The 12775-nt window shown below is 44.3% G+C and overlaps 1 protein-coding gene across 3 annotated transcripts in view; it reads right to left on the bottom strand.

Annotated features, from left to right (window-relative positions):
• PRKCE (protein kinase C epsilon) overlaps positions 1-10514 on the bottom strand; it is a 300604-nt gene extending 290090 nt beyond the window's left edge. For all 3 annotated transcript variants that reach the window (XM_051613079.1, XM_051613081.1, XM_051613082.1), the window contains exon 1: positions 9430-10514. In XM_051613079.1, the coding sequence (XP_051469039.1) occupies positions 9430-9777 (348 nt within the window). In that variant the 5' untranslated portion in view covers positions 9778-10514. The remainder of the gene's footprint in view (positions 1-9429) is intronic.
• Between the last annotated feature and the right edge of the window lie 2261 nt (positions 10515-12775).

The following is a 12775-nucleotide window of genomic DNA, read 5'->3' as shown; positions in this document are numbered from 1 at the left end:
AGCAAAGGAAAGGTTAAAACAGACTGCCAGAACTTGAGGACAAGGTGATAGTAGCAGATAAAGAAGTGGGCCAAATGTTCAAGAGGTGCCAAGGCACCATAGGGTTACAAGGAAGGAAAAAGGCAAGGAAACTGGGAGGAAAAGAAAAATAAGATTCCTCAATAAATCCAACTAGAACCACGTAAGAAAGAAAACAAGGTGGACACAGCATAAGTGACTTTTAGCCTTTTGTTTTACAACATAGCCTTAGACATTGCTTTCAAAGACCATGGATCAATCTCACCTTGTGTCACCGTTTGACTCAGGTCCGACAACAATGCTCTCGATCCCCTCCCCCCCCCACCCAGGTAGGGAAGGAGAGAGAGAAAAAGAGAGAGACTTGGCTGGATTGAAAACTAAACTACACAGCTTTAATTAAAACACTAATGAATCACACAAGAAAATATATACAATTATATACAGATATATTCAGATATGGGCAAAAGCCTCTCGCCTCCCCCCACCCTCAGCAACTCCCACAGCACTCCCCTGAACTGGCAAGAGTCCCGAGAAATCCCGGAGCCGCTGCTGGAGAAAGCGGAGAGTTATGAAGGTCAGGAGAGCTCGAGCCTAAGGGTCGGCGGTGATGGATGAGCAGAGTCCTCCCCGGACGCCAGCCATGGAACGGAAGAGCGCGGCGAGAAGAAGGAGGAAGCTGTCTTCTAAGATCTCTGTCCTTCCTCTGAGCTTACGTAGATATATGGAATGGAATATCTTTGGCCAATTTTGCTGTCTGTCTAACTCAGCCTAGCAGAACACACAGTTGCTAGTTAAAAGAAAGCTTACTGAAGGAAAAAAAAATCAGTGAAAAGAAAAATTGGCTTAATCCTGGCTCAAACCAGGACACCTTGAAATAAAGGGAAGTTGACAGATGATGCAAAGACTTATGAAATGAGTAAATATGGTCCAAGAAAGAAAACTGTACTTGCAATAGGTCTCTGTAGAGATCTATAGCAGGACATTTCATTCACGCAGTCTGCTAGCATTGCCAACATCAAAATGTCATCCGATCCTAAAAAGGTCATCCTATAATATCTTGACCATCTTGATGCCAGAACATGTAAAGAAAGATGGAGAATTGGCAGAATGAAGACAGAACAGATGATAAAGAGAAAACTGAAAGAAACCAAGGAAAGGTAAATCACTAGTCCTGCTGCTTTTTAGTCTGCGAAACAAAGCAAAGCAATTCCAACCATTTCCTCCTCACCTACGCAGAGTATGCACCAGTCTTCTGTTCATATTTTCACCACCATTACATATGTTTCATTGCTATTACGTCACTATTTAACAATACTTATAAATATGAACATTGACAAAGCCATATATTTGACATTAAATGACATTGAAAAGGCCAATGTACTGAAGAATGAAGAATTCTAAAATGCGTAAGAAAATGTGGTCCTCTATGATAGGAGGCTTGTTACACATTTCTACTGTGAGGTACTGAAAGATACTAAGTTGGCAACACTAAGTATTAAGTTTGCCTACTCTTCATTTAAGGTACAGAGGATACAATGGGGGCTCACTGTTTAAACAACGCAGAGGTGCATTTTATTTGGTAACTTCTAGACATTATTCACACTTTTTTGTTCCTGCCTGTGATGAAATTGCCCAGCAGGACACCAGAAACAACCAAAATTATTCTATTGTCTGGAACAATTAAATCAGCTTAAGTCAGCTGATACACGGCAGAAATGGCTGCCTGCAAGCCTCTGATGGAATCAAACTTTGCCTTTTTTCATTCTAAAAGCAATGACTTTTTTTTACTCTGTTCTTCAACAATTAAACCTTACAGAGTTCAGTGGGGGTAAAACTCTTAGAACTGTGTAGCATTCCTCTAACACTGCTTCCAATAAAATAAACATTAGAACTCCTGTTATATTTAATGGGAACATGCCAATATCACGAAGGCTTTTAGCTGTGCTATTCAGAAATATGTGAAATGTTGGCCTCTGTAACTTCTGTTAAATCACAGCAGTGATCATTTAAGATTTTTCAATTCTTAGAGGCATGTGAGAGGGCACTCAGAAATCAACTTTACCAGCAACTCAAACTACTGACTGTGATTAATGATCAGAGCAGACAGTAATTCTGCAGATGTTCTTACATCATTTTGATTTGCATTTTGCTTTACTAAAATACAGTGCAAAGTACATAGCTGCTATTGAAGTTACCCAATCTCTAGAATTATTTATTAGCTGTACAGTTGCAGTTTCATATTAATATTGCACATATACTTTATAATAAAATCTTCTAGTGACTGCCTGCCAAATAGGAAAGCAGTCACTTACAAATGCAAGGCTAAGCCTTTTCATCAGCCTTCTATGGCTTTGCCCCCAAATGGTTCAAACCCCTGTAACTGCTGCAATTTGCATGACTCATGACCCTATTCTTCAGACCTTGCTCTGTCTAGCTTGACAAAAGGGTTTGTTTCGTTCCCTCTCCCCACCCCCAAAAAGGTAGCTTTCCAACCTGTCTTTGGACTTCTGAGGTTATTCCATATACAGATAGTTACAGCTCTACCTTTCCATGTGGATGGAGGGAAAGTCTCTTCCCAGTGCTCTCTCACCACAGATTTACTGTTACTTGCATACCCTATTGTTTCTGAAACATTTCTCACCATGAACTGTAGATATCTTTCTCTTACAGTCTAATAACTGGGGCAAGGGAAAGGAGATTAAGACAGTACTGGGTAAAGCAGAACCAAATTCAATCAGCCAATTCCAAGCAGAAATGCTATTGTCTCTAATATTTTATAAATTGTAATCACATCCTCCTTTCAAAATTTGAAAACCCCCAAGAAGTTAATTTAAATGGAGGCTTAGTTTGGGAGTCAAACTTACCACACTTAGATGTCAACTCTCACAATTCCAACTTAAATCTAATCCTCATTTCAGCAGTATTTAAATAATTCTGGATGGGAGGGGAGAGATTTAGTTCTGGTGGCTGAGGAAAGCAGGAACCAGGCTTGCATGTGCAAGATTTGCAGAAGAATAATAAATCAGTAAGAGTAAAATGAAACTAAAGGATGTTGTTAAATGTTATTTATTCTCCGTTTTCCCTTGGAACACAGGCCCCAGTTGAGGAAAGAATTTAAACATATGCCTGCATGAAATCCAGTGAACCCAGCAAACACAGTGAGATCAGTGGTTCACTCACAACAGTGAAGTTCTGCACAGTGTCTATGCAACCGCCTAAGCTGCAATAATGATACACTCTGTCTAAAAACTGGCAGAAGAAGGACATGTAGGAACCATTTTCAGCCCATTCAGACATTTCTTGAAGTCCAGCTTTGAACTAAAACCTGTGAACCGGACTCTGTTACTTTGTTTCAGCAAATACTTTCTAAAGAGTTCTGCAAAATTACTTTCACTCTGTGGAAGTTTGTATCACTATTGGTACTGGTAACAGTAGCATGAGATTCTGAACAGTCATGGGATCAAATCCTGGCCTACATGTATGACAATTCAGTGCTAAGTGAAATGCATGCTCCACTATACACTTTTCATACCCTGAGCAATTTTTTCACATTTGAAGTAAGACTTTAGAAGCTATACACTGAGCAAAGCAGGCAAAAAAGCCCCCAAAAAATCATGTTAGTGAGCAACACATGGCCTTCAACTAGTCAATTTGCCCATGCCAGCTCATCCCTGTCTCCTACACGTGTAGCTCTCAGCTGTTGCCAAAAGGGCAGATGTAGTATGTGGGGCAGCAGCAACTTTTCATTACCCTCCTCCACGTTCCTCTCCATGCCTCATCTTCTCTTATCCCTACTTTGCCCTTTCCCTCTCTCTGCAGTAGCAACCTCAGAGGCAGCTTTTTCCTCCTCTATTGCTTCTCTGCAGGCTGGGAAGCACTGCAGGTAAGCAAAAGCTGTTAGGAGAGAACATTTCTAGCAGGGAGTAGGAGTAGATTTATGCAGCTGTAGAAAGGGATTGATAAAAGATAGTGGGTGAGCTGCGTGGTGACTGTACCATATCCCCAGCAGAGAGGGAAAAGAGGAAGCACAGGAGGGAGACCAGCCGGGGGAGAAGGCAAGGAAGACACCTGTGTGTACAAAGTGCTCTCCAAAATCTCCCATCTCCTCTAACACCACCCACCCTCACATTTACTCTGAGTCCCCATGAAACTCTGCTGATAACCCATAGCTCTCTCACACTCAGCCCCCAAACCTGAGAGACCTTGCTCAGTGACAGCCTTACCATGCAGAACCTGTCAAACAGGACAGCAACTTCCCTTTCATTTCAACAAATACTCTTCTGATAACAATGCTTTTCAGCAGCCCAGGAAATGCAGTTTAGATGAGACATAAAGCTTTCACAAGCAAAATCCTAGGCCTTTCAACACCTTCAGCACAGACAAATTCAGCCAGCAGATGAAAATAAAAATCTGCTAGCCCAACACCAACCTTCAGAAGCGTATGGCACAAGCAGAGGTTAACGCACAGGGTGACCTGCACTAAAATCATTACAATTCCACTCTCTGTCTGCTACAAGAGATCACCTGCTGACTAAAAGCAGTTCCCATTTCAGCAACACAAATGACAGAAGGTCATTAAGGAAAAAAAAATAAAAATTAAAATAATAACCACAACAGAAAACCCCAGAAAATCTCTGATAAGCACCAAAGCCATCTTTCCAGTTAATTCAGATTAGGCGAAATGGAAGGAGATAGTTCTGCTTCTCGCATCCATGGAGAGCCCACTGAACCAATGACTCAGAAGAGTACCAATCCTTCCTCTGCTATTGCCTTTATGGGTGACTGTAGGCACCTGCTTCTCAATTCCTCCAACAGAAGAAAAAACGTTGACCTTTCCCTAAAGTGCTTTCAGCTTTTCAAATGTATGACATTGTTACTGTTATTCCTCTTAGGAAAGGTGGGCACCATGACATTCAGAGCTCCACTAACCTAGGTGTCTAACTGTATGGACTGCAACGTAAAAACCGAGTCTTTCCAATAGGAAAATGTCTTCAGTAGTGCACTGTCAGCATGATGTAAAAACACGTAAGTCAGCAACTCAATGAGTTTGTAAAACTGTGTACCTCTTCCACATGCTTTTTTCCTGTACCTCATCAACTTTCTATTGACATATTGTATTAATTCATAATAAACTTGTTTTATTCAATAGTAGCACAGCTGGTTGACTAACTTCACATTGATAAAATCAAAATATTGAAGGATGCTTTTAAAAAAGTATAATGTTTTAAATTTATATCTTAAGAAGCAGCACTGAAGAGAAAAAAAAGTAGTATGGAGGACGTTTATGACCAGCAAAGAAAAGCTCACTGAAATCTGTTTTATTTTTTTCCGGACAGTATTACAGTTTTGCTGGTTTTTTTTAAGACAGCAGAAAATTAAATGTTTCATTAACCTAAATACAGCTGTAAAATATTTCCAGTGGAAATAGATGCTTTTCTTGCTAAATGCTGTGATGTCCTGACTGATTATATGAGTTCTGCTACTCAGCCCACAAAAGGATTTCTTAGGACAACTCAATACAGTTTTTTTGTGTATAGCTGGGCTAATGGCTATGACCCTTAGATGGAGTCTTTGGCACAGGTCCAATTGCACTGATTTCATATATCATCAACTCTGGAAAGTGGACCTGAACTCAGAACCCATACTACCAGTCATCCAAACACATAAACATTGACTGTGCTAATTCACAGGAGTGTCACCACAAGACTAAATATCAATAGAATTTTGCTTCCTGATCTCAATTCTACTGATTTAAATGGAGCTGCACTACCAACACAAGTGCAATGTTTACATATGCCATATTTAAGGAAGCTAGATAAAGACATACTTTATTATTACATTAATTACCTAACTCAAAAAAATATAGCCACAGCTTTCATGTTTATAGTTTCTTTTTCAGTCAGAATTTTCAGGTTGTTTATTGTTCTGTATTTCAGATTTTTCACAGTGTAAATTCACCAACATCCTCTGGAATAATCTGTGTCTTTCTGTATAACACTTACAGCCTGTAATGTCATAAATCCAAAGCTCTTTTTAAAACTGCAGTGTAGCCATGACTATAAAAAATCTGCAAAACTGACACTTTTACTCTGCTATGTCTATATTGATGCACCATTGGAAAAGCAGCCATCTTTTTAATGGTCACTATACCCTTTTTAGAAATTCAAGCAAATATTTTATCTTGATCTTTAGGAAAAAAAATAGTATCTTTTGTTTAATATATATCCACCCAGTAAAATGTGAACCACTGATTTAGGCACAGCTTTGATTCATATTTTTTAAAAATATATATTAAATACAATTTTTGCAACTGCTGAATGCTCTGTAGAGAAAAAGAATCAGGATTTTGCATATGTATCTGGCTTGTCCTAATACAATAGAAGCTATCAGGATTTCAAGCTTTGTACTTGTTTATCATTAGTGTTTCCACTGTAACCATGGCATCAGTATATAGCACAGGCTTAACAGTGAGAAAAATATCCAGTATTTCCCTAAAATATTCATTCTTTAGAAAAAATACAAGGATTTGCACAATGGCAAAACACAATCAAAGTAGATAAGCTGGGTAAAGAGAGAAACCGTTTTTTAGGGGAAAAAAAACAGTAACATTATTTCTTTGCAAGTCCTGTTTGTATTTTGGACTTCTGACAAGATCCTAGAAATGTATTACTGGATAAGTACTGTAACCTTGACCCTAGTGCAGATATTATTAAACAGATATTGAAATTTCCTTACAAAAAATACGCAGCATTATATGAGAGTGAAAACATTACAGTCATTAGTATATTGACAAGAGCTGCTCTCAGCACATGAACATTTTCTCAAACCTATTTCAGCACTGACAGTCCAGTCCTGCAAGAACTGTTGCATCATTCTGAAGGTAAAGAGGGGAAGCAGTGCAATTACACCAAACACAACAAGTATGTCGTACCCAGTTCAAACTTTTAGGACTGCTTAAAGGGAAACCCTCAAAATGGCATAAAAAGCCTTTACGATCTCCAAGAGTGCGTCTTAGGTTGCATTTATTAGACATTCCAGGCAATAACAAGGAATGGGTTCCTATTATTGCTGCTCTTAATTACCAAGTTGGGGAAGAGCACTACAAAAATGTCTGCCTTTAATGCCAAGAGTGAAATGAAGGAATTAGTCCTCTTATTAAACAGAATAAATTGACTGTATTGTAACTGCAGATCTTAGTCTCACGTTGGTTTAGGCCATGTGCATTTCCCTCATACTGTGAAACCCATGCATTTCACAGATGACTTCTCTTTCAGGTTTTAGTATAGACTCCAGACACTGATAAAGACACCAATAAATCTATTTACGTCAGTATAAGCTCTATAGAAATATCACAGCCACAGGCCTTATTTTAATTCGGTGAATTCAGACAAAAAAAACAGTACGATTTTGCAAGAGCAAGTTCTTTGAAGGTCTCTGTCTATTACCAATCAAATAAACACACTCGGTACAACAATTACAGCGACACTTGGAGTAAACGGGAAGATTTTGGAGAGGGTAAGGCACAATCCTATAAATAGTTACCTCCCTACCAACTCTAACTGTGATACATGGAGAGTGGGGGTGGTGTACACCCTGTATTATACGTACTGCACAAACACAATCCAAACTATGAGGATTTACAGCACAAAAATGAGGTAAATGCTGCTTCAGAAGTTGCATTATATTGAGCTGACCAGTTATGATCTACTGCCATGTCCTCAATTCTGTCACATCAACAGACAACAAGGATCATCATGCTGGACAGCAATGAATCCTGCTGCAATAAAACACAGCATTCATCTGATTCAGCTATGTAGTTCCTACCAGATCATGTCTACAATGGGCCTCAATCCGTTAAATTCCACTACGTATTTAGGGAACATGTTGGGACATTTGTGTTCACCTTAAAAATCAGAGCCAGGATATACCCCAGCACACCAGCACCACCAAAATTCCAGATTTGGTGACAAACTCACAACACCTACCATACACAAAAAGATATGAAATGATTATTCTTTCACTAAAAACCTGTGATGATGTTCTCATCTCATTGGTCTCAAAGATGAAACCCTCCCTGATTTCAGGAGAGCCACAACTTGATTATCATTCAACCCAGGTAAAAGACATCTGCAATACTACTGCATTTGTCTTTTCCTGATTTGACTGCTTCTCCTCTGCCTATCACCCAGTTTTCATCATTCCAGTTTACTAACCTGTAGGTTTTATAAAGCATCAGAATAATCTAAATCCTAATTACCACAATGTAACACATGGAGCAGAAGTGGAAAATATTTAAAAGTTGAAAATAGTAAAGTTTTAACTCAGCTCCTAATCAGCACATAGAGCCTCTTTCACTTTTTTATCATTCTGCCACCCCAAAGAATACAGGAAACTGACTAGTATCCTTGACTGTAACAAAGATACACAAAAAGATGAGCATACACATTTCAAATGGCTGTTTAAGGAGGGCACATTTAAAATTAGAAGACCATTACTATTGTTTTATTATACATCTTTTTGAATCGATTTATCATTTAACTGTTTAACTGCAGAAACATAAAGTATGCATACTCCTTCCTGTGTTTCTTTTTGTGTTTGATTGTTTTTTCCCATGTTAAATCACAGTACCCGAGGATGTCAGACCAAGGATTTTCCAGCTTTTTTGTACTCCCACTGAGGCATGCTAGCCTCTGGGCCTTTAATACTCTGTAGAAGCTGTTAAAACACATTGTGTATACAGGCAACTGAATTTGCCTGGTTGGAGCCAAAATCCACCAGGACCTTTTATCAGTCCGAGGCATTTGAAGAAGCATTGCATTAGCTCTATGCATAAAGGTGTAGATCATCTGGGGGAAGGAAGGAGGAGCATCAGTGCTGATGCAGTGAGCTTTCAAGTGATAGGAAGACCCTGAAGTGCCTCATATCAGAGGTCAGGTCTGTATTTTTAAGGCTTGTCATTGCCAGGCCTACCAAGAGCATTCACACTGAAGTAACAAACTCTGTCTAAGTACTAGATCTGGGTTTTGCAGTACTGCTCTATATGGATTAATTTGGTTGGAGGTTTTGAAACACAGTAAAATAACTGGACTTGCATTTATGTAATATAATTTCAGACACTGAAGTGGTAACTATACCACTTGGTGGTAACTATATAACTATAGTTATATCATGGTAACTATATCTCTTACCTAGATTCAGCGTATTTTTCTTTCTTCCCTTACCTGTAGACCACACGCATTAGATATACAGTAACCACGACTATCTTGGTATAACAAAGCATGGAAATAATGAAAAGCCTTCAGAGTCATTACATGCCCTTGGCAACCTAGCTCTGCAAGACAGATGTTGCATCCTGAGCCGTGCCACTGAAAATCATACGTACACGTATGTACCTACAGCACGAACACTTACCCAGTCCTCGAAGTGGCGGCTCCCGTTCTGCAGCAAGTCCTCGAACTGTATAGTGCAGTTAGCTACAAAATCGTCGTACCCGATGGGGGCATCATGGAAAACAGCCATCTCTATCTTCCTGCCATTACAAACATCGGTGACAAATTCATCATTCCAAGCAGGACTGTTGGTCTTTTGCTTGGTTGAGGTCTGCCCGATCCTGGAGTCGTCCACATTGAGGGCTATGTAAGGGTCCAGCAAAAAGGTCTGTGGCCTGGGACCCACCGCATGCCTGAGAGACCACGCTGTGGGTTTCAGATTCACTGCCTCGCAGATCTTGATTTTCAGCAAGCCATTGAAAACCACCATGGCTGGATGGCTGCACTTTTCCCGGGGTTGAACACTCGCACAACGCACTTGCACCAAGCAGGGGGGAGGAAGGTCTCGCCAATAAATAGAAGGGCAGGTCTGGGAGCGGGGGAGCAGGACACCGTGCGGGTCTCCTCGCCTTGCTGCTGCTGTTACCTTTGATTATTTAGCCTTTGCTCTTGCGACACCCAGTGAATACATTTATTTTCTTGCCCGTGTTTCTAACGGAAAACAAGGGAGGGGGGCCGCCGGGGAGGGGGAGGCGTCCGCGGCTGCAGAAACCCCCGAATGCAATCAAAACCCGAGCATAATCAATCCCTGGGGTGAGCAAGAGCCTTCTCCCTTCACCTAGACCATAATCCTGGATCAGTCTTTGCAGAGGAGGCAGAGCCTCGATCCCTGGCTCCTGCACACGCCAGTCCTGCCCGTGCGCCGCACAACAATGCACACACACACACACACACAAACACACACACAAATCAGAAACACCGGCCGACCCACCAGCCCTGCCTACTGCACAGCCTCTGCTCAGCAAACATCCGCGCCAGGACCTTCCATCCGCGCAGGAGCCCGCAGCCGCCCGTCCCGTCTCGCCTTCGCCTCCTCCGCCGCCGCCGCCGCCAAGGCCAAGGACCCAGCGGAGCGACCCCCGCGCATGGGGGGGCGACGGCAGCGGACCGGGCCGCGCGGGTCTCGGCGGGCTCCGGCTGGGCGGCCGCCGCCCTGACGATGGGCAGAGCCGCCGCCGCCTCCCGCCTCCCTCCCGCCGGCCGCCCCCCGCCCGCCTCCTGCCTGCCTCCTCCCTCCCTCCCTCCTTCCCTCCCTCTCCCCGCGCCGCGCAGACCCAGCGCGCCTGCCGGTGCCGCTCCGCCGCTCGCTCCAGTGCAGGAAATGCGCAAAAGACGTCAGGGTGTGTGTGTGTGTGTGCGGGGCGAGTGTGCGAGGCAGCCGCGCCTGTACGTGCGTGTGTGTGTGTGTGTGTGTGTGTGTGTGTGTGTGTAAGTGAGCGAGCGCGCCCGTGTGTGGAAAGTTTTGCCTGTTGGGGGAGCAGCGCGGCCGCGGCCGCCCGGGAAAACACGCCTCTGGGGTCGTGACTCCCACGGGCCGCGCTCGCCGCGGCTCCACGCCCGCCGCCGCGGCTTTCCGCGGGGACCTCGGCCTCGCCCCTTCCCGGGCCTCGCCTTTCTCGTAGGATAAAAGTGATGGACCGAGCGTGGAAAAAAACCAGCCCCAGCCGCTCTCCTCCCCGCCCGCGTTTAACGTGACCGCGGCGCTCCTGCCCCCGGCCGCCGCGCGGCCGCGTCCCCCCACGCCCAGCGCTTCTGGCGTCGGGGGGTCGGCGCCCGCCTCCTCCCGGTGGGTTTCCCGCCCCTCACTCTCGCCTCCGTGACAGCACTGCCCCCCGGGACCTCTCTGCCTCGCCCCGGCCCGCGCCCGACGGGCAACGAGCCCCGCCGCTCCCCCCGCCCCTGCCCCGGCACCGCCGTCTGACAGCGCCGAGCCCCCTCCCCGCCGCGGCCCCCGCCCGGCCGCCGGCGCGGCGGCAGAGACACGCTACGTCAGCGGAGGCCGGGCCGGGCCGGAGGAAGAGTTTCCCCGCGGTGTGCGAGCGCCGGGAAGTGCCGTGCGCCGCCAGGGGAAGCGGCCTCCCGGGCCCGCCCCGCCCGGCCCGGCCCGGCCCGGCCCGGCCCGCGGCCGCCTTTCCTTCGGCCGGGAGACGCTGCCTGGCCTGTCGGTCGGGCCCGGGGGGGCAGAAAGGCCCTGTCTGCCCGCGGAGGTGGGTCGCTGCCATCCCCTTTGTTTGCTGCGGATCACTTGGCCCGTGCCCGCCCCACCTCCGCCTCCGTGCTGGCCCTGGCTCTGAAAGGGTAGAAGGGCGCGCTCTCTAGGTGACCGAGCGTTACCTACACGCCGTGCAGGATTTCGGTAATGTTTGTCGCCCTGGTAGGATGTACAGCCTGGCTTTCTCCTCCTCAGGATCCAGATAGTTTCCTTCGGTGACAATTTTTACGGCCTTATTTATTTTTAGATACTGATTTTGCTAGTCTTTAGTGAGAAAGTCATTGAAAAAGGGATGGACTTTTGCCCTTCGACAGGCTCTGAAAGCCCTGTAGCATCACCAGAGAAACCGAGGGCCAGCACTGGCATTCAGGAGAGCGGCCGAGGTGCTCCAAAGGCAGGCAACATAAAAAGAAGAAACTTGGTTGCCTGGATCCAGTTGAGTAAGGAGATAAAAGATGGGCAACCAGTCCTTGATCTGGACCTGATATTCCTGACTGGAGAGCGAAGAACAGATAATTATAGATTTCTACAGGTAATGGCTCAGGAGGCAGATACTATATTTGGAGCCGATGAAATAGCTCCAGTGTCTGTGCTTCCAGAGTAGTTTCCAGATAAAAGATACGGTACTAATGAAGCCTAAGGGTCATGAGAGCATCCACGGTAATGTAAGACTTTTTGGTTCCTGATGCCACTTATCAACTAGTCAAAGTAGAAGTACAGTAAAATCTCCATGTTTATTATCATCTTGACAATTCCCATGCAGAATCGTTTGATACAAAACTGTTATGTGGAGCCAATTACAGGTAATGTCTTCCTTTGCAATTCAACCTCTCCCAGGCTCACAGCAGCTGCAGTACTTCTATTGCGTTGTTTGTAAAGAGCTGTGTAAGAATCACCTGCTCCTTTCCTCCCACCCTCCTTTGCAACCTGGCACAGGTAGTACTATATATTAAGCTTTATGGTCTTTCTCACATTTACTGTGTCAGAAAGAACTCTATAATTAAATCTTTCCTCTGGATGTGTTTGTGTTGTTTCTCAATAACAGTAATGTAAACAATATGCTTCATTTCCTTACATGTTGGAAAACATAAAAGCTGAACTGATACACTGTTTCATTTTTTCTGTTTATTTTTGAAGTAGCCTGCAACTATGTGTATTTGGAATGCTGGAGGTAGAAGTTAAGTAAACACAGTCTCCATGGTGAGTTTAATGGCCT

This window comes from Apus apus, chromosome 3, assembly GCF_020740795.1.
Source record: "Apus apus isolate bApuApu2 chromosome 3, bApuApu2.pri.cur, whole genome shotgun sequence".
Lineage (NCBI taxonomy): Eukaryota > Metazoa > Chordata > Aves > Apodiformes > Apodidae > Apus > Apus apus.
Note: the sequence above shows the minus strand (reverse complement) of the source record. Positions and strands in the feature narration are given on the sequence as shown.